General features: G+C 31.7%; 2 protein-coding genes across 2 annotated transcripts; both read left to right on the top strand.

Annotated features, from left to right (window-relative positions):
- The first annotated feature begins 4,196 nt into the window (after positions 1-4,196).
- On the top strand, positions 4,197-8,283 carry LOC130670065 (uncharacterized). The gene is made up of 5 exons (XM_057473241.1): positions 4,197-4,245; positions 4,626-4,757; positions 5,783-5,962; positions 6,591-8,176; positions 8,245-8,283. Exons 1-5 carry the CDS (start codon positions 4,197-4,199, stop codon positions 8,281-8,283), a joined length of 1,986 nt encoding a protein of 661 aa, XP_057329224.1.
- An 11,077-nt stretch (positions 8,284-19,360) lies between these two features.
- LOC130670066 (uncharacterized) lies at positions 19,361-22,379 on the top strand. The gene is made up of 3 exons (XM_057473242.1): positions 19,361-20,897; positions 21,385-21,718; positions 22,172-22,379. The coding sequence occupies exons 1-3, from the start codon at positions 19,361-19,363 to the stop codon at positions 22,377-22,379; spliced, it is 2,079 nt and encodes a 692-aa protein (XP_057329225.1).
- Positions 22,380-22,733: the final 354 nt, after the last annotated feature.

A 22,733-nucleotide genomic window follows, 5' to 3' on the forward strand; every position in this document is an offset into this window, starting at 1 on the left:
CTTGAAAAATTGTTAAGTATCTTTTTACCGTCAAGTTGTAGACAATTTTATGAATAAATTTGCTTACATTCTCATATGGTATGAATGAACATTACCGACTTTTTTTTTGTAAAAAGTTACCCTAATAGCCAGAGTTTCTGATCAGAAATTTGGTGTACATGAGTGGCGACCAACTTGACGACAAGTTGTCGACAACTTTCAGCTCGTGTAACTGTTGCCGACAAGTTGGCTACAGTTACACGAGCTGAAAGTTGTCAACAAGTTTCTCGGAAAGTTGCCGTCACCTTATAGAAATGCCAACTGTTGCGGCCAACTTGGCGACAGGTTTCGGCAGTAGGTTGTCGACAAGTTGCGGCCAACTTGGCTATGAGGGTACCTTTAAATTGTAGAACAATTAACCGCAAATTTCTATTTTTAACTTTTGCTGTCAAGTTTTCGGCAAATTCGGGCAGCAAATTTCAGGTATTTTCACCATCAAATTACCGTCAATTTCAAACTAATGTGGCTATTGGAGTATCTTGTGACTTTGTAAATCGATCCTAACACTACGCCACACATATATACACTCGGTCCTGAAATATGCCGTTAGCATGATTTTATAGGTTATCTAAATATATTTGATTTTCTAATGAACATCAAGAATTATAATTCAGGTAGGACTGTATCGTTCTCGAAAAATCTGAAAATAAAACATGATGTACTCATATGACTAATAAGAATTTGAAAGTGATTTTATTAAATGATAGTGATAAAATTTTTCAGTGACTTGCAAGTTTTAATTTTTGATCATCTCACCGGAAAATATTGACAACCGAACATAGAGTAACCTCAGTATTCATTTATTAGATAATTAAATCTGATTAAAAATTGTTTAATGATGATATTTGAAAATTATAAAATATATTCAATATTTATTACGATACTCAGGTATCGTGATGTATACATATAATTAAATATGTTTACCTATGACAATTTTATTTTTGTGTGTTAATAATCCAAGTACACTACACAATAATTGATCGTTTTAAGACAAAAATTAATTACATTTCAATGAAATAGATTTATTATATAATTTATGACACTAATGCCATATATTAACAATGGATAATCTATTGTAAGCTAATTATCAATGTCCTGAAACATACCGTCATAAAATGCATACGTTCTAGGGGTATGATTGGAAATTAGTTGATTGTTTAATTTTTATTTCCGTTTCAAATTTATTTATCCAAACCGAAATTAAATTAAAAATCTTTATTGGCATGTTTTAAACGTAAATAAATATACGTTTTTCACAACACGTGTATAGTCCTAGTTAAGTTATCCTCACATATCGTTGTATATTTAATATAACACAGCATTTAATGTTATCTAATCCATTAACTCAATCATGTTAAAATGACCAAACTGATTATCAGTAGCTCGGTATTGAATTGCAAGGTATTCTTTGTTTTAATTTTTGATAATTTTGATGTCCTGAAACCTGCCATAGTAATAATAGGTCGAGAAATAAGTTTCTAATGGATTGATCAATAAATTATAAAAAATGGCTATTCGTTTACGGTAATTATAATACTAAATTCACTTTTCATGATTATTTCGAAATCACAAATTGTCGGCAAATTCGGGCAGCAGATTTCAGGTAGTTTCAACATCAAATTAACGTTAATTCCAAGCTAAAGTGGCTATTAGGGGAATGTTGATCGTCTAGTTTTGAACACATTAAATTTTTGTAGCTTGATTAAAATGTTCTTTCGATGAGACATAATGCACTTTTAAAAAATTTCAAATAACCTGTTGAAAAAATATACTTTTATTAAACTTTTAACTACAAGTTAAAACAAAGTTGTGGTCAGAAATAGACGTCAAGATATCAGCAATGCGTTGATGGTCAATTATTTGACGTCAAATTTCTCCCAACTTCTTTTTGGTTTGAAATTAACTCTTGTTTTTCAGCTTCTTTTTTACAACTTCTGGCTAATATTTTTGTTTAAATTGATTTTGTACTCATTCGGTAGTCAAAAGTTTGAATATCTTCAGAGATAAATTCGCAGAGCGAACGTTTGCTCAGCTAATCTGGTTATCTGGATGTTTACAAATGATTCCAATGAATATGTATGCATTTTTGTCTATTATCTTTTCTGCCTAATAATTTTTATTATCAGCTAGTATTATTATAGAAAATATTCCAGATAACTACTTTTTCAGCTGTCTGGATGGCAAGTCAATGAAAATTTACTCCCGCAACCTGACATCAAGATGACCGCAAAAGTTATATGTGGTAGTTAAATGATGCCCACATGTCGTCAATTTGAAAGCAACTTTTGCTCTCGAATTTTTTCGTAAGCAACTTAATGATAAATGTTTATGTCAACTTACCTTTACAGTCTGGAAGTATATTTATATTGAGCTGCACTTAAAGTTGAGGTCATATTGTACTTAAAAGTTTGCCAGCCTAAAGTTGATGTTAACTTAACGGCAGATTAGAGGAAACTTCTGCTCACGCAATCTGCCTATTAGCGCAAGTAACAGTTTACTTCAATTTCACGACACATTGTTGTCAACTTCAGGCGTTTAAAATTTTGACTACAATGTGAATTCAACTTGTACTACAGGTTGACATCAATCTACTGTCACAATCTGCAAGCAAATTGCCATAGAGCGTTGTCATTAAGCTGTTTCCATAAAATTGGAGAAGAAAGAAATTACTCTCAAGTCGACTGCAAGTTGACTTTATTTAACTTGTATGTCAAATTTTTGCAGTTATTTTGACGTCTGGTTACGACAGTAAATTTATGTTGATTTTTGAATCAGGGAAATTTAGGCTGATAATCATATCGAGATATCCAAGGTTGATCAGCGACAGTTTGCTTTTATTTCGTTGCAAAATATTGGTCGTAATTTTCGAGCAAACTGAATTCCGAGCTCGCCTAGTCGATCCTCATTCAAATTGACGACAGATAAGCATCAAAGTTCAGTTTTCTGACAACAATATTACTGCAACATACATCAGTGAAAATTAATCAATCAGAATCACCGGAAACGTTATTCTTTAATATTTGCTGACGATTTACCGTCCAATTCCAACCACCAAATTTGGTCAAGTTGAATTTTCAAGTTGACGTTAAATTGCAATCAAAGTGGCTATTGACGTAATCACCCTAATAACACAGTTTGCTGTACAAAAGTTTCCTTGAATTTATGCTATTCAATTTGACGTAAATTTACTACCCGAATCAGAATGCAGATTTACTTTAAAGTTGACTAAGAAAAATTTGTCGTCGATTTTCAGGCAAATTTTTATACCCATTTATTGTTAATTTGACTTGAAAAATTGTAAAGTATTTTTTCGCCCTCAATTTGTTGACATTTTTATGTACAAATTTGCTTACTTCCTGAAATATTAAAAATGTGAACATTGCGAACTTTTTTTTTTCTAGTAAAAAGTGAGCTCTAAATTAGGCAAAACTGAACAACAAATTTTTCTTTACATCTTTTGCTGTCAAATCGTCAGCGAATTCGAGCAGCAAATTTCAGGCAATTTCAGTGACATATTACTGTCAATTTCAAGCTAAAGTAGCTATTAGGGCAAATCTTCTAGCATAAGATCACCATACCCATGATAAATAACACGGACGATTCTTCGCTGTAAGGTGTGACCATGAATACCAGCCTTAAATTGTGTGCTGTCTTCTCATTGACGATGAGTACCGTACGAAGCAAATCACTGTTATGAGATGGACGCACACTTTTCCGGTTCCGGTTACGCTATAGCCCACGACTGAGTGACTCTTCGAGTGGATAGCGTCTAATCAGCCATTTTAATTGATCGTCTTTCTAACGCACAATCAAAAAAATCAGGTCGGAATTATTGGAGTTTTCAGTGATCACAATGACAAAATTATTTGCTTTAGTACGTAATAAAGCAAAGCACTATTGCGTGCATAAAAGTCGGCACATATCCGAAAATAAAAAAAGAGATAATATTTGTAAAAAGAAAATTAAATTTATTTGCCAGTATGGTAGGTATCAATCAATCTTTCGGCTTTATATCTCCTAATTATTACAAATAGGTTATTATTAACTTTATTTTCGTAAAAAATTATTTGCTAGGTAATAAATTACTATTAAATGAAGTCTGTAATAACCTCAACCAAAATAATCCTCGATTGATCCTCCAAAGACAAAAAACCTGCATGCCAAATCCAGAACCCATTCCTCTCATACTCCAAACAAACTGTCATGGTAAGTGTCATATATTTATATGTATTTTTTGAGGATACTCAGTAAAATAACCTTGCGGAATATATAAGAGAGGAAAAATTAGAATAATATCTGCTGCTGTAAACATTTAACAAAAAGAGACAGCAAAATCTGAACTCGGTGATGTTTTTCATAACGTTTTTTTAATATTAGACTTCGCAATTAAAAAAAATATTTCTTCCATAAATTTTTTTTGTCTATTTCTTATTAGTTATATTATTCTTATTTGAAATGAATATACTAATTTTTATGAAAATTTATCTACAACCGACAAAAGTTTTTAAATGATGACTTTTATTATGGAATATTATTGGATTGTTTACAACCATAAGATAATCATTCACAATTTTTTTCACTAACAGAGAAAACTGTAACATTTTTGGATAACAATAATGTCGAGAATACTAAAAACATTCGGGTGACGTCAAATATAACAATATCACCGATCGATTTAAAGATGTTTAAAGTCTCGCAATCAAGTACACCTAAAATAAGTAAGTATAATCTTAGTGACGTGAAAGTTCTTATTATTATTTATAATGACCGAGGTATTTATTAAGAGTAAAAAGAAGTAACATTTTGAGCGCAAATTCAAATTTAATATCAAACTAAATGCTAAAACGTATTAGTGTGGGTTATTAAATTCTCGTAATGAAAAAATTGGCACTATCATAATAAGACCTCAAGATTATTGCTGAAACTGAAATTGAACATTTTTGCTCTGATATCAAAAATAAGCAAATAATGATATTGATGGAAAAGTGGTTTTATACAAAATTATGAAATTTGAGCATTCAAACTTAAGATATTTAGCATTTAGGTATTTTTAATTCTAGTTGTGGTTACATGGATAAAAATTACTATCAAAATAACCGGCGATTAATCTTAAAGATACGGTTATTCTGTTAAAATCGAAATAAATGTAAAAAAAAAAAATTGTACTAAGGATAAAACAAAAATTTTTTTATGTGTATGGATATGGATTTTCGAAGTGTGTAGAATTTTCATACCACTGGAAACCTCAATCAAAAATAATTAAACTATCGGTATGATGGAACTTCTATTGCACAGTAAATATCATTACATTCTAAATAATGCATTTTTAAAGAGTAAGAAAAAAAAAATATTTTGCAGTCTAAGACTTTGAGTCATCATGAACTACTAAGATTATAAATAACTAATGTATTTTTTTTTTAAACAAAATTTTTGAAGTAGTTAATGACATTCGATCTAAACTTAATTCGTGTGCTAAAGTATGTCTAACGATTTGTCTGTGAATTTATTAAAAAAGAAAAATTTTCATATCTTTTAGTAATATTGAGAATTTATCAGGGCGAATGCCCCGTCAAAACCTGACCAAGCTTTGAAAAGTTTTTCCATACATCATATTCTAAATTTTCTAACAACTTTTTTTAATAATTTGAAATTTCATCAATAAATTGAAAACATCTTATTTTCTTGAACCTCACGATAAATTAGGGTTTAACATTAATTTACATGTGTTTTTCGTAACTTTAAGAGCTAGAAATGTATCAGAGAAAAGTATCAAGTGCACATCACGTCAGTCAGTCCAGTTGTGATTACGCAATGGCAGATGACATTTCCACTGTAATTCCAAGTATTAACCACAATGACGAAAGAATTATGACTAGAATCCGTTCGTGTAAGAATAATAAGAAAGTATCTGCAGATGAAACCAGTGAGTTACTTACTTGAATTAATGTATTTATTAATTAAACAAAAACTTTTTACAATGGAATTTATTGAGTTCATAATCAATTTTAATTATTTTGTTTTTTAAAACTTAATCATTTGGGTACTGCATGATTTTAATATTTACACGTAAAAAAATGAGTGGTCGAATTTAATGCAGTACAGTCCTTAACATTTTAATACAAATATGCTAACGGGCATGAAATATCTACTATTGATAATACTTTATATTATAGCAGTACAGTATACAAAAAACTTTATAGTAGTAATCGTTATATACAGAAAAAATAATTTTTGGACGCAAGAAGTATTTTGCATCAGGAAATGAAGAAAAAAATTCTTAGTGAGAAAAATTTTTTCTGTGTCCCAAAAAATTTTTTTTCACTTTATAATGTAAAAAATTTTTCCCAGCAAGTAAATACTTCTTGCGCCGAAAAATCTTTTTCTTTTGTACATCACATTATTTCAAGTTAACCTATATATTACTAATTTCTAGAAGATATATTCTCGATTATAGTAAATTCAACTCAATATTTTGTTACGTGTATAGTTAAGATCACCTAATTTATATTGGGTTAATTTCAACGATAGTTAGTTTAAATAATTTTATACAGGTCTTACAGAAAATGAAATAGAGGAATCAGGAGACGATTCGGATAAATCTTACAAAGCTACAGAATCTGACAATGAATCCATTGAGAATGAAAGCGAACTATGCGAAGATCAGTCTGAGGATGAAAATGGAGACAATGACTTACACAATAGTAATTTACCTCCTAGAGTTAGTCAGGGATCTCAAAATACTTCATCGTCACTTATAAACTCATTCAACATGCCCGGAAATTCTGGATGGGATGACAATGACGTGATCGCTGAATTGACATGTAACAAAGGGAATTCAAAAAAAGACTTTTGTATTTTTTGTAAAGAAGAAATCTTGAAAATTGCTCGTCATTTCGAAATTAAGCATCGTGATGAACCCGAAGTTCAAAGTTTTTTAGATCTGAAAAAAAAATCAGCTGAACGTAGGCGTGCAATTGGAATGTTACGAAAAAAAGGAAATTTTGAATTTAATAAGAAACAAACGTACAATCATAAAGATCATAAACCTGGTGTGATTAAAGTTGTAAGATGTCCCAATCAAGAAAGCAAACAATCTGGTGGGAATTTTGCACCATGTTCAAATTGCAAAGGATGGTATACAAAAAACAATCTTCGTCATCACTACCCTGCTTGTAAGGGTAATGCTGCCAATAGTAAAGGTATTCTTGCTAAAGCACGTAAGCTACAAGGGCAAATACATCAACGTGCTTCCAAAGATATGCGTTATAAAATTCTACCCGCAATGAAGTTAAAAAATCACGTTCGTCTCATCAGATATGATTTATTGATTATTTTATTTGGTAACGAAGAGTGTATGAAGTATAAAAAGCGTAATCTCGCTCAAATGATTCGAGGAAAATTAAGCTTAATTGCACGATTTTTTACGGTAGTGAAACGAAAAGAGCCTACTGTTAGTGACTTTGCTTCTATATTTGATCCGATAAAATATCATGCAGTTATTGACGCGATCAACGAGTTTGCTGGCTTGGATGAAGAATCTGGGTATTATCAAGTCCCGTCTAGAGCTTCCGAAATTACTACCAATATTAACAAAATGGGACAGATATATATTAGTGAATGTATTATTAACAACGAAGATGAAAAAAAACAAAAGGTTGAAAACTTTTTACTTCTATGCAAACAAGGATTTGCCAACATCATTAATAGAACTGTGATGGAAACCCGAATAATGCAACAACGTCAAAAAGTTATCGAACTACCTCGAACAGACGATATACAGCGATTATCTGAGTATTTAGATAAAAAAATCAGCAAAAATCGTAAAAAATTGAAGACCAACTTTAGTAAACTCGTATGGCGTGATCTAGCTGAAGCATTATTAGCGCAACTGCAGTTATTTAATCGAAAACGTGCGGGGGAGTTAGAAAGATTTGAAATTCAGGATTACGAAAAAATGACATTCATCACAGAAAAAGACGAAGGTTATGAATTACTGTCTGAGTCAGATAAAAAAGCAGCCAAAGAATATGGTCGTGCTACAATATGTGGTAAACTACATAAAAATGTGCCATTGCTGCTTAATTCAAAAGTTCGAAAAGGTCTTATTGAGTTGTTGAAATTTCGTACTGAGGCAGGAGTCAGTTCTAGAAACCCATTTGTTTTCGGGATAGCAGGTTATTACAAAGATTCTCATCTCTGTGCTAGTACTGTTTTAAGAAAATTTTCGGAAGAATGTGGAGCTGAAAGACCAGATTTACTCCGTGGCACTGGACTCCGTAAACAACTTGCTACGAAGTGTACTGAACTACAGCTAAACCCCGGAGAAGTTTCAAAAGTAGCTGACTATTTAGGGCATGATATAAATATTCATAAGAATATTTATCAACAACGTGCTAAATCTGATATACTCAATATGTCTAAAATTCTACATATAGCCCAAAAACCAGATCGTTCAGCTGATGATTCAACCATATCTATGAATTCTACACATAACTTAGAGACTGAAAATTCAACAAATGCAAGTTTTCCAGGTATACATGAAATTATTTTTTCATATATTTTAGTTGTTATTTTTCTTCTATTCAATATTTTACTTAAATGAACAAAAATAGTAATTTATTCACTTAAAGTTCTTAAAATTTTTGAAGCAACCATTGCCGTGACTAAGCTTTTTCTTGCATACGTAGAAGTCTTAAAGATTCTACGAATATATTTCTTCAATAATCGCTTGAGAAATTTTTTGAGTAGATTGTACAAACGTAACATATTTTTTAATTTTGCAGACTGCTATTTTTGAACAAACTTTGCGACCAAATATGATAATTCCAGTGTTCATCATTTACAGAAATTCAATAATTTCGAACTTATTTTTTTTTTTTTAACAAATTAGCAATCAAAATTTAATAATGTCACTTTATTTCAAATTTTTTTTCACAAATTTATACTGTTTTATATAATTTCATTAATGCAATTTATAAAAATAAGATATAGTAAAGGCTTAAACTTAAATAGTCGCACTGGGTTCACTAATGAAGTCGATTTAATTAATATCGATGTTTACTAGTATTCATTTATACACTCGGATGTGTCACTTTAGGGTAATTTTTGCCCTTAATATAAATATTAACAACTGTCTCATCGCAATTTTGTATTTCCCATTTAAACAATATGGGAAAAACTTTTTAAGCTTGGAATTTAATACCTCGGGAATGGCTCATCGTACAAATAAGTTCAGGACAGATTTCCGTAGCGAATAGAATTCTCTACAAAAGTTTCTTTTCATTTTTTAATAAATTCATCTTATTAAAGCTTTCAATCAAATTTATAATAAGTTTCGAGATCTTTTTATTTTGCCGGCGAAACCATCAGATTTAGCCCAAAATTTTATAAAATATTTTTTGTAGACCATTTCATCCTCTACAAGTTATCTCTGACGAAGTCTTTTTGAATTTTGCATAACTTTTAAGTTATTCTCATTTTGATTCCAAGCTTATATAAAAAATAGTTTTCTGATCGATTTTAAGAGCCTAACATCAAAATGAAAGTAACTAGAAAAAAATGCGGAATTTAAAAAAATCAGAAATAATTTGTCGGGAATACAATTGTCTACAAAAAAGATTTCACAAAATTTTGTGATAAGTCTGACAGTTTCACCGGAAAAGTCAAAAGAAGTCGAAATTTACTACAAATTTGATTTTAAGCTTTAATAACTTTTGAACAGATAGATTTATCAAGAAATAATACGAAACTTTTTTTCGTAGAGCGTTCCATTTTCTACGTAAATATATCCTGAACTTATCTATACAATGAGCCATTGCCAAGGTATAAAATTCCAAGCTCAAAATTTTTTTTTCCTATGGTATTATTTAAATAGCGAATAGAAAATCGCGATGAGACACCTGTTAATATTAATATTAAAGGCTTTAATTTCGACTATTATCGACAAGATAATAAGGCAAGACAATTACCTTCCTGCAAGTACAGGAGCTGTTAATGTGTTGAAAAAAAAGTTGCCCTAAAATGACACGACCTAGGATGCACACATAAATATTTGACTTTTCATTAACTTTTAAGTACTTTCATTGAAACGTATGCTATTATATTGCAGACACATCGAGTAATAACCAGTCTCATGTTGACGATCATCAAGATAAGAGTGATACTGTTAATTCATCAAAGGAATCGAATTTCAAAATTACATCTAAAGCTAAAGTTACTTTTAAAACACAAGTAACAAAAAATTCAGCTGAATCTAAAAAAATCACTCGAGCTCGCTGGAGTGAAGATGAAAAAAAAACAATTCAACGTTACTTTGCTGAGTATTTAAGAACGAAAAGCCTTCCTTCGTTTCAACTAATAAAAAAATTTAAAGCTCAGTATAATATTTTACCAGGTCGCAGTCCACAAATTATAAAAACTTATATAAGTAATTTTCATCGTACGATGCCGAAAGTAAATCAAATTAATAAGAGCGAAAAAAACAAAAGTCAATTTCATTCAAATGATAAAAAAAATTACTTTTAATCACTTTAAGCTCTTATTTCTATTTTCTTTTGCTTTAAAAATTTTGCAACAATTTGAAATCAAAGAAACGTTATTCTTCTGTGATTTTTAATTTTCAATATGTATTGCATATATGTTCAAAATATGTAAGTTTTTATAACATTAATAAAAATTATTTCATTAGTAAAATTAGTTTCCAATAATTTTGAATTTTGATGTGAGGACCCGAGTCAAAATTAAAACAGTAGTTTGAGCCTCCAAAGCCTCAGTTCTTTTGATGTTGCACTTGCCGCTGAATGTAATATGTTATTTAAGTCCTCGATGTCCTAAAAGTAGCGTATGAAGGAGTAAATCACCTTTTTAAAATGGTATTTTAACCCTCCATGGCCTACCATACTTTTAATCTGTAACTTCGAATGAGCTCAATTCTTTAGCATGATATTATTGTTATACATAAAGATATCTCCAACTGATCATGAGCGTCCGAGTAGCAGTGCGGCAGTGGTTGTGCTTCATATTCGTAAGGTCGTGGTTTCGAATCCCGGCGGCAGCAGATTATATTTCAGCAGTTTTTTTCGAATTCTTCGGCAGTTTCCGTTTTCCAATACTTCGTTTGTATTTATTGTTCACATAAAATAATTAATTAATCATATACTAATAAGTCAAAGGCTCTAATTATTCAATTCGAATTTCGAATGACATAGTACTATTCCTATTTGGAAGATAAAAATTATTGTACAAAAGATAAAAAAAATTGAAATATTATAATAAATTTTTACTAACAATCACACTCATTCCATTCAAGGTTATAACCGTAACTTCATGTGTCAATTCTTTCTATTCAAATAAGCCATTTATTAACTATTAAGAAATGGCTTATTTGGCTTAAATAAATCTCATTTAATAAATTATTTATTACTTATTAATAAATCTTGTTTGGCTCGAATAAATACTTCTAACAGTGTGTACATGCAATTGGTATATAATATTGTCTATCCGAGCCGAAGGCGAGGGTGGCAAACACACGGATTGACATGTCTTCACTTTCTCCTTGATGTGTATACGATTTTTCACCAGTTCTACAACTGAAAATTTAAATTTTCACCTTTGTTAATAGTATGTATAACCCATGAGTTAAATTCTACCCTTCGTTTTCTTATAAAAAAAAAGATCAACTTTTTTTCCTCTAAACAGAAAATGTATAGAAAATTTTTGATGTAGCTATAATGTCACTCTTATATAATATTAATACCGTTTTGAAGTCGAACTTTTGAAACAATATAAATAATGAAAAAAAAATTATTACCGAAAAAAAAACCCTGTGCGGTTATTTGATATAAGCAAAAAAGCGCGCTTCACGGTGTAATCGCGTAAACAAACGGCTCTAAAAAGAAAACTATTGGATAAAGTTGTCGTAACTCTTATTTTGGAGGGAAGAATCATGAAAACTGTTGAGCAAATTTCATACCAAAATATTTAAAACATTTAAAGTTATTGATTTTTAAGGTAAAAAACGCAAATGTACAATAATTAGCTATAACTTGTAATATATAAAAATAATCGACGCCAACCCGTGGATAAATATTATTTAAAAATAATTAAAAAATTCCTAGTGAGCAAATTTTGGTGACATCTAAGATCAAAATGTGAACACTGACCGAACGATTGATCCAACGTATGGATTATGGGAGAGATTCGGATTAGACATCTAGAGTAACGGCCGCGTTTTGTATTTTGAACGATTTCGATTTCTGATCAAAAAGAACGATTATATCGCGATCAATTATGACGCGTGAACAACAATCCGCGTTTTTATTCAACAATTGAACAAGCCGAAGCTTTGGCAAGGGTATAATCAACGTGTTTTAATGATGTTCGAGTAAGATCTATTTTTTTGGATTAAACAAGCGGAGTAAGTTGCTATGCGTTGTGATAAATGTTATTTAATTAATTACGCATGATAATTAGATGCTATAATTTGAACAATTGATCAAAATGAAATTGATTATGTATTATTTTAATTTATTCAGAAAAATTCTACGAATTATGCATGTCTTATTCTTACGTTAGTCAAGCCTTGCCGTGTAAATACTGTGAAGTCACTACTATCTGGTCATAAAGTATTGTAATACACATTGACCCTAAATATAAAACATAAATAACTTAAAAAATCGTATTAGAACATGAAACATATAGATCGTTAGATTAAAGTCTCTTCTGCTCCTATCAAAAATTGCATGAACCTAAAAAATTTTTCACCCGAGATATAAACAATTGAAGGTTGAAAAACGTGGTATTTGAGGGGTATGAATTCAAGCACCAACTTTGATTGTTCATAACTTAGTAAATAATTGTTCTGTTGCTACGCTGATTTTTTTTGGCTGTAGTGGATCCTTGCCCAATAGAATTCACGGAAATAAAATTTTAATTTTTATAAATTATTGCTATAATTTATAATTTATCGTCACAAACTATCTTGGGATCTAATTAAGATACGAATTAGATTCAAATTTGTATTTACGCAGAAAGTGATATTGAGTATTTTACGTGAGTGATGACTTATGGTGATGCTACAAACTTAGAAATGTTATTATTTCGTGAATAACTAATTATTTTTAAATTAAATTAACTTATTATGTTTTATTAAAAAATAATTACATAGAAAAAAAGTATTTTTCGGCGGCAGAAATATTTTGCACTATGAACTGGAAACGAAAATTATCTTAGGCCTGCAAAAAATTTTTTGGTTCAAGAATTATTTTCTCGCTTCAAAAATTTTACATAGTGGAGTACTGGATTTAACCGGCTCCGGGTTCAATTCTAACTTACGCAAAACTAGTTTTTTATTCTATTACAGTGTCTCAACTGTGAGTTTTATTGTTTCGGAAAATCAATCATTCTTTGTTCGATTAATTTTTTTAATGATTTTCAATCATTATCCTAGAAAAACCTGAACATAAAACCATTTTTGAATTTTGAATTAATAGAAAAATTTCGTTTTATTGATTAATTCTTTTTGAGAATTTTTTTAGAGAAAGTAAATTTTTTAGACTTTTTCATCCGTAATGGTGAGAATTTCTCTGATTTTCTTAAAAAAAATATTTCCACCAGACTAGAAGTCCAGAATACAAAATTCTTTGATTCGACCTCTAAAAAGTATTTTTTTTTCTTAATTCTGAAATGATCATGGATATTCAAATTTACATTAAATGTTCCAGAATCATACAAAAATTGTCCTGAAAACTGCCAAGTACTGAAAACTGCCGATAGATATATACGTCCTGAGTCCTGGAACTGTCCCGAAATCTGCCTATCTTAGAATGACCCGAAAACTGCCCTTAGTCATAAAACTCTTCATATTTTTGAAAATATCAAAAATTTGAAGGAAAATTTTGCGTACATAGTTTTTTAGCACTATTAGAGGTGTATTTTTCACAAATTCAAAAGTGGTCCTGAAATATGCCACAATTAATATATATATATATATATATATATATATATATATATATATATATATATATATATATTTATTTATTGGAACTATATACATAATTAAATATTTATAGGTTTCACATCGATAAAGTCTGATCAGATTTAGTCATACATAAACTTATGCACGAGTATACATGAATTTATATTAGCCATGTCTGATCAGATCTAATCATGTATAGACTTATATATGATTACATATGGGGTTAGAACAGCTAGGTATGATTATATCTAATTATATATAGACTCATATATGATCAGATCTGATTATATATACTTATATATGGTTATAAATGAAGTTATAACAGCCAAGTATGATCATATCTAATTATATATAGACTCATATATAATCAGATCTGATCATATATAGACTTGTATATAATTATATATGGGGTCATAACAGCCAGGTATGATCAGATCTAATTATGTATGGGGTCATATATAATTATATATGATCCCATATATAATCATGCATGATTATATATGATAATATATATGAACATACATAATCATATATGATTAGACAAAATTTTTTTTCATCAGGAAGGCGTCATTCATTTTAGAGTGTATTAGAGTAACTTGGTTTTTTAATTTGTCTAACGTAGAATCTGAACTATTAATTAAAGTTAAAATGTCAGATTTTTTCTTCGTTCTTTTTATTTAGTCTTCCACTAACAAAATATATCAACTAAACAACTAATTGCAAACAAATTTATTTTACAGGTTTCATTGGATTTTGAACAGCTGTACCCGGACAAAAGTGGACATTTTGCTACTAGGTGGTCACTTTTTTTTGACAGAGTCAAAACCCTGAGAATATTGGAATATTCAAATGATAAAATTACTCAGCCATGGACAGAACTTATTACAGTATTAGGAAACGGTCCAGCGCTTAACGACTGTAAGTTAATATGCTTAATTTTAACATTAGTATTAAATATTATCGTTAGCTAAGTACAGTTTCTAATTTTAATTTAATAATTGTTGTTGTAATAATAATTAAATTAAGACATGCCAGGACTGGTTGGTGGTTGGGATGTTTGAAAAATACGCATATTTAAAAATATAACAATATTTTTATTTGTCACAGCACAAAATATCACTGGGTTGCAAATTAAATAGTTTATTTAATTTATAAATACTGTTTGAATGTCTGAGCTCATGAATACGTGAATAATTGAATGCAAATTATTGAGTTGAGCTCGAGTAAATAATGAATTAAAAATAATCAAGTTGAGTTTAATTGAACACTGAGTTGAATGCAAAAATGTCATGATAATAAGTAACATGATGTCAGAGGTTACTGAGCGAAGTGAATTATTGAACACATTAATTACTATTTTTAATAGCACTGAATACATAAATATTTTTGTTATTGAGTTTTAATAGTGATGATCACTTAATTGAATTGAATTTAATGAGCTCATGATAAATTACACTGAATTTAATTTATTTGTTGAACACGTGGTAGCATGATAGCAGAGGCTACTGAGCGAAACATAACTTTTAAATTAATTAAGAAATTGAGCATAATGATAATTAAATAAATAATAAAACTGAGTCTTTTAAATTAATTGAGCACTGATAGCAAGTAAATGTTTAATAAAAAATGCACCTTTGTGCATGATGATATAACCTCGTCAGGAACAGGTTGTAGAACACTGGATTTCTTGATGTTATTTTATTAATTATTTTATGAGCTCTGGAGCTCGCGATTATAAAAATAATTATATTTTTATATAGAGTAATGAACTCTGAATGTAATTAATTGATTACTTTTAATTAGTTACTCGAGATGAGCGCAATTTGAATAGATTATACAAAACACGTGGTGACACTTGAAATTGTATAAACGAATAGATAATGGCGTCGGTCTTCTTGCCACGAGGCAGGATAAATTCATGCGCATGCGTTGCACATTGCAAGTCAAGTTCTCATAGATGGACACTAGGCCCCAGTAGGTGCTGCCTCTATTTGCCGGAAGTTCAACTACATTCAAATTTGAATGTAGTTGTGATTACGCAACAATTGTTAAACATGTATATAAGTTAAAGCTTTTTCTATTCATAGTAAAAATTGCAATCGAACTATCAATTTTGGCATTTTTAATTCCACCTAAAGGAAGAGCACAAAAAAAATTAAACATTTCACCAGGGAGTCGTTGGAATCTATGCTAATTTTTGTAGAAGTATGTGATGAATTTTCTAATTATGATACGATTGAGTAGATAAGTTTCATTAATCAACTATACAGAACAACTGAAACTAATTTATATCCTTATTTTCAGAATCCTGGTGATACAACGACTCAAATAAAAAACCAGAAACAGCGAGCACGAGAGAAAAAAGATTCTGTACAGCCGTATGTCATCATACAGGGAAACACGCGTGAACACAATCACGTGTTATTGGTTATTGATGATATAAAATATCAATTTACGTCAGCAACCCGAGTAAAAACAGAATTCCACCGCAACACCACCGCGACACCGCTGCACGACAGCCGTGACAATTCCGATTATTTTATAAATGCCGTATCATCGCCGCACCACCGCCGTGACAACTAAAGAATTTATCTATTCGCTGCACTACCGCCGCACCACCACCGTGACGACTAAAGATTTATTCATTCGCTGCACTACCGCCGCACCACCGCCGTGACAAGTAAAGAATTTATCTATTGGCCGCACTACCGCCGCACCATAGCTGTGATATTTTGTTGTAAATTATTTTTTATTACTGATTTAAAAGTGATATATTCTTTTCAATCTCATATGGCACAAGTAAACTTAGTCGTCACTGTCGGTAGCGTAGCCTAGTTAGTCTCGGTAGAGCAGGAGACGAGTGCAGACGCTCTTTCATAACGCAAATATTATATTACAAGTCATCAATTTTGTATGCGGTCATAAGTTATTAACTAATCATTGGAAGTGTCGTGTTATCACCGACTTCATCCCCTTTATTTTGCAAAGTGTACAAAAAACCTTATAAAGGAAAAACACAAAAAAACTGGGTGGCCACGTCTCGACCCAGATTCAAGATGATGGCTCACCAGCTCAAAAGTCCCAACATCGAAAACAAATCGAACAAAATAAGTAAAATTCCAAAGCCAAACGCAACAGTAAGTGATTCCCAGCAATGGAATAAAATATATAAAAACTCATTAGAGAAAGATGAAATTGAACAATTGGGATTAAAAAACACCCAATCAAAATTCAAACCCAACATTGTAACCAGCAGCCACGCGAGCAAAACCCCAGGGGTTTCCGCGGACGGCGATAACGACTGGCAGATACCTTAAAAAAACCTTTAAAAATCGTAGTAAACCAAACAAAGAGAACAATCTGTCCTCAAATTCAATCAATTCTAGTGACGACGATTTCAGTAGCATTCACCAAGAGGACATGGAGACAGGTAATTCAGCGACGCCTACACTGAGAAAAAAAAATACTTTTATTAAGAACATTTACTCGATACAAGAACGTATATTCTTGATAATTTTCAAGAATATGTAATTTTGTCTCAATAATTCGTAGAATTGAAAGAAATAATTTTTATTTAATTCAAGTAAAGCTATTCTTTTGTTTACTCATAATATTATATCAAATTCATATAATAACAAAAATAAATTTGATGCTCTTTTCTCAAGAAATTGATAATTAATAATAATAAAATAAATATTTTGAACGGATTTCTTGAACCAAGAAATTCTTGTTTGGAAAATAGTATTTTTTTTTCTCAGTGTATGATTGACATCAATAACCAACAAAGTAATGCATCATCACAACCTAAGGATAACCCAGACCAGAACTCAAAAGGTAAACCACAGCCATTTTTTACCACTAGTACAAATATGAAAAGTTTAATAGAAATCCTCATAGAGGGCGGTTTGTTAAACGGATAATTTTTCATTAAACAATTTGACACTGAAGACCATAACATTACTCCAAACTCGATTGAGGCCTACGACAAGATAAAAAAAATTCTAGAAGCTAACAACATTCCCTACTACACCTATACTCCAAGACACAGGAAACCAATAACGGTTTACCTTGAAGGACTAAGAGGAGATATACCTACAGCAGAATCAGTAAAAGCGGAACTGGATTCCAAAAACTTTGAAAAACTTGAAATTGAAAAAGTATACAAAAATTTTTTCAGCAAATCAAACCCCAGCTGGTACAACTTCATCGTTCTATTGAAACCAGGCAGCAAAATGAACGAACTAATGAAAATTAAAGGCCTTCAACATCAACCCGTCCATTGGGCAATTAAAATAGGATCATTAATAACACAATGCAAAAATTGCCCAAGATTCGACCACTCGAGCTATAACTGCTGGCTCCCTTACAGGTATGTAAAATGTAGTGGTAACCGCGAGTATGGAAAGTGCCCACTTACTGATAAAGGCAATACAGGAAAATTAAAATGTGCCAATTGTGACTCAATCGATCACCCAGCGAATTATAAGAGATGTCCCTTCTACAAATTTGTAGCAAATGCTAAAAAAAATGCAGCTGCTCATGAAAGAAACATCTATTTGGCTAAAACAGATAGAATCTCCAGAAAAATAAACCCGCTTATCTCATACGCGTCGGCCACATCTAGTCATCAAGAACATTCTATTCATCTACAAGCCAATCATCAACATCAATACAACCAACACCAAAACAATACCAACAACAACACATCATCTTTATCCAACACCTCCCCTTGGATCAATGATTTCAAAACTGAAATAGCATCGATGAATAAAAACATGCTAACGGCCGTCAACATACAAATTGCTCAAATAACTAATCAAGTTTAAGCAAACTCGAGAAGAATCGAGCAAATTTTTAATATCCTTCAAATTCAACATGAATAATCAAAATAGAACATGCAACCTCAAAATTGCAGCCATCAATGTCAATTCTATTCAGACAAATCAAAGACGTTACGATCTCCAATGCTTCGCAACAGACAATAATCTGGACATCGTAATTGTCACTGAAACCTAACTTATCGCTAAGCACAAATTATCCTTTAAAAGTTATAACTTCATTCGTACGGATAGGAAGAACTCAGTGCAAGGAGGGGGCACTGCTATCCTCATAAAAAATAATATTAACTTCATCAAAATCAATACTCCAACTTCACTGAACAACTTGGTTCTCGAATTCACTATATTAAAAATAAAATCTGAATCAATCAAAAACCTCTTTATCATAGCTGCATATGTGGCTCATAACAACAAAACAATATTCACTGATGAACTCACCAACCTACTCAACGACCTTAAACTCCAAAACCCAGATAACCACTTCATACTAGCAGGTGACTTGAATGCAATGAGGCAAGACTGGGGTCATTCTGTGACAAATGAAAGAGGCAGACAACTCAGAATCTGGGAACTAAATGATGGTCTGACATTTAGAGCAGTTTCTGTCTCTCCAACGAAACCTACTTTCATCAGAGGCCAGTCCATTCTTGACATCATAATCATGGATTTGAGACTCGATCTTCAAATCTCCAACAACAAATCCATTACAGTAGCAGACTATGACAGTGACCACAAAGCAATCCTCTTGAATATTCTCTGTCAGCAATTTAACTCAGCCAGTACTCATATTCACAAATTCAATTATAAATCCACAAAATGGAAGAAATTCACAAACAAATTGGAGAAAAACTACAATCATATAATTCCTCATGACCATAACCTAACCACTCAAGAAATAGACGATCATCTTGAACAGATTAACACCGTCATTCGCAAGACAGTTGAAGAAACTGTCCCAAGATTCAAGAATAACATAAATAGTGTCGATAAATACCTGAACTCCAAAATCAAAAAATTAAAAAAAGACAAGTCACACATGCTAACTGTGTTAAATAAATTGCTAAAAATGGACCCGAAAGCTAAGTTACCTGCAACACAAACAACCAAAAGCCTTTATGCACAGATAAAATCAGACCTGAAAAAAGAATTCAAGAAGTCGACTGACAGTTACTGGGCCTCACAAATTAAAAGGATAGATCACAGACGGACTGATAATTTCTTTCCTAAAATAAACAAATTACTCAGACCTCATGACCCCATAGTCATAGGTGACATCAAAAGAGATTTTCTGGAGCCTAATGTCGAAGCAAGAGCCTGCATCACGGCCGATGCCCCAAATCTAATCACTGATCAAACCGTTAAGCTCAACATTGGAGCCTTCTTCGAGTCTATCAACACCCCAAGACACACAAACATTGGTACACGTATTAAAGAAATAGCAAATAAAAACGCAAATGAGTATATTGAAGACCTGTGGGCAACGAGAACCAACAACACGACAATTACCCTCTTCGGTCCAAGAAATCCAGCAACACACCCAACAGCTGATGGTGAAGACATTTTCTGTGACCCACCTATAATCCAATCAATCGTCAAAAAATTACCAAACAAACTCTCCAGCGGGCTAGATGACATCCCTCCGATAGTTTTAAAATACTTGCCTTTCAACATCATCACTTCGTATGCAATAATTTTTAACAACGCAATCAACAACTGTTACTTTCCAACAGCCTGGAAACGCGCAAAAGTTCTTCCGTTATTAAAGAAAAATAAAGAACCAGCCAATCCTTTCAGTTACAGACCGATCAGTCTGACTACCAGCATCAGCAAAGTATATGCGATCATAATAAACAAAAAAATCATTAAACACTGCGAGGATAATAATATCATTCCAAACAACCAGTTCGGATTCAAACACTGGCACTCAACAACTCACGCCATTCATAAAATTCTTAGCGATGTTAACACCCTGGTCGGCAATAAATATCTAGTTGCAGCAGCTCTACGAGACCTAGAAAAAGCTTTTGATTCTGGGTGGATCAAAGGTCTAATCTTCGTCCTTCACAACAAAAAATTCAAACGATGGCTCATACTGCTAATTCTGGACATGTTATCTGGGAAATCATTTGTCACCTGGAGCGGAACACAACTGTCATCTATCATTTTTAATATCCAAGAAGGTTTCCAACAAGGAACGGCTCCCTGCCTTTATAAATCCAGAATAATTTTTCATGCAAAAATTTCTCAGCAATAATTACTCAAACAAAAATTGATCCGTCACAAAAATTTCTCGCTATATATTATTTGCCTTGAAATTCTTCAAGAAAATATGCCTTGAGAAATTATTGCTGAGAAATTTTGTCGCAAGAAATTATTACATGAGAAGAAAAAGACGGTCGCCACAAGGAACAGTCAACTCTCCGGCACTTTTCAACATTCTCACCTGCGAAATCATCAACTTATTCCATCTGAACCAAAATAATAACACGTTATCCATGGCTTTTGTAGACGACACCATATTTTATGTAACAGGCAAAGATCCTGATAAAATGAAACTTCATCTGAACCATATCATCAACAACATTAATAGCCATTACGCAAAATGGAACCTTAGAATCAACCCTAGCAAATGCGAAACCGTCATATTCAGGAAACCAGTTCACTACTTGTCATCAACAACTAAAAATAAACTCAAGTCTTTTAAGATTACAACCAAAATTCCTGGATCAGATATTGATGCAGACATCCCCCACGTCAAATCAGTTAAATATCTAGGGATCCACCTAGATGAACTTCTCAGAGGCTATTCACATATGAACATTCAACTGGATAAAGCCAAAAAAGCCTTCAGGGCAAATAGCAGATTGTTCTATAACAAACACCTTTCAGTCAGTTCAAAAATAATCTGCTATCTACTGCTAATAAGACCCATTCTATCATACGCTGCCCCAAGCTGCTGGAATACCGGAGCAGCACTAATGGAAAAATATAGATGCTTCGAGAGAAAGTGCCTAAGAGCGTGTCTAGGTCAATGTAGATCAGCGGCATCCAATTTCAACGAGTTCATTAGCAACAAGAATTTATACAACATGGCAATCATCCCGCGTATTGACTCCTTCTTCATCAAATTAACCAGAGACTACTTTGGAAAACTTCCATCCATTAACAACGTATTAATAAACAATTCAGCTCAAACAGATCAGAACGATATCGAAGATCGCCTCAAAAGCGGTTGCATCACCCCACACTCTTTTACCCACATTGATCATATGGGCCTCATCCAGGACCATAATAATATTTCTGTAATTTATCGTTGAAGCAGGCATCAGTCAGACAAAAGAATCACCTTGACAACCAAAGACATAAAATGGAAATCTAATATGGTTTACTCAATTTCGATACCATCAGTTGATTCCATGGATTCAAGCAGACTTTCCAGTAAATACTGGTGGCTGTCAGAGAACTCTACTCACATCAAAGAACTCAAACAGAGATTAAATTCAAATCAAGTATTCACGCCTCCGTGATATCTATTATGTAAATATTGTAAATATTGTTTATACATATCTTTATAATTTCTTCCTCCTTCCTTACTATCTATTCATTATTATTAACAGTCAAAGACGGTTTTTCAAGAGTCTTTTTTTCCGTCAATAGTATGATCAACATTTACTGAGACAATCTCACAAATATTCGAATATACACAACCAAAGTGATTTAAAACTCAAATAGCCTTAAGCTTTTCTTTCTAGTATTCGAGAGCACGACAGTGCCCAGCAACTCCAACGACACCAATAGTTTTGCCACTTAAGAGTATTTTTTAAGTTGTATTTCTCCTCTGTATAATTATCAATGTACCGACTAAAATGAAATAAACTTTA

This window comes from Microplitis mediator, chromosome 6 (assembly GCF_029852145.1).
Source record: "Microplitis mediator isolate UGA2020A chromosome 6, iyMicMedi2.1, whole genome shotgun sequence".
NCBI classification, from domain to species: Eukaryota; Metazoa; Arthropoda; class Insecta; order Hymenoptera; family Braconidae; genus Microplitis; species Microplitis mediator.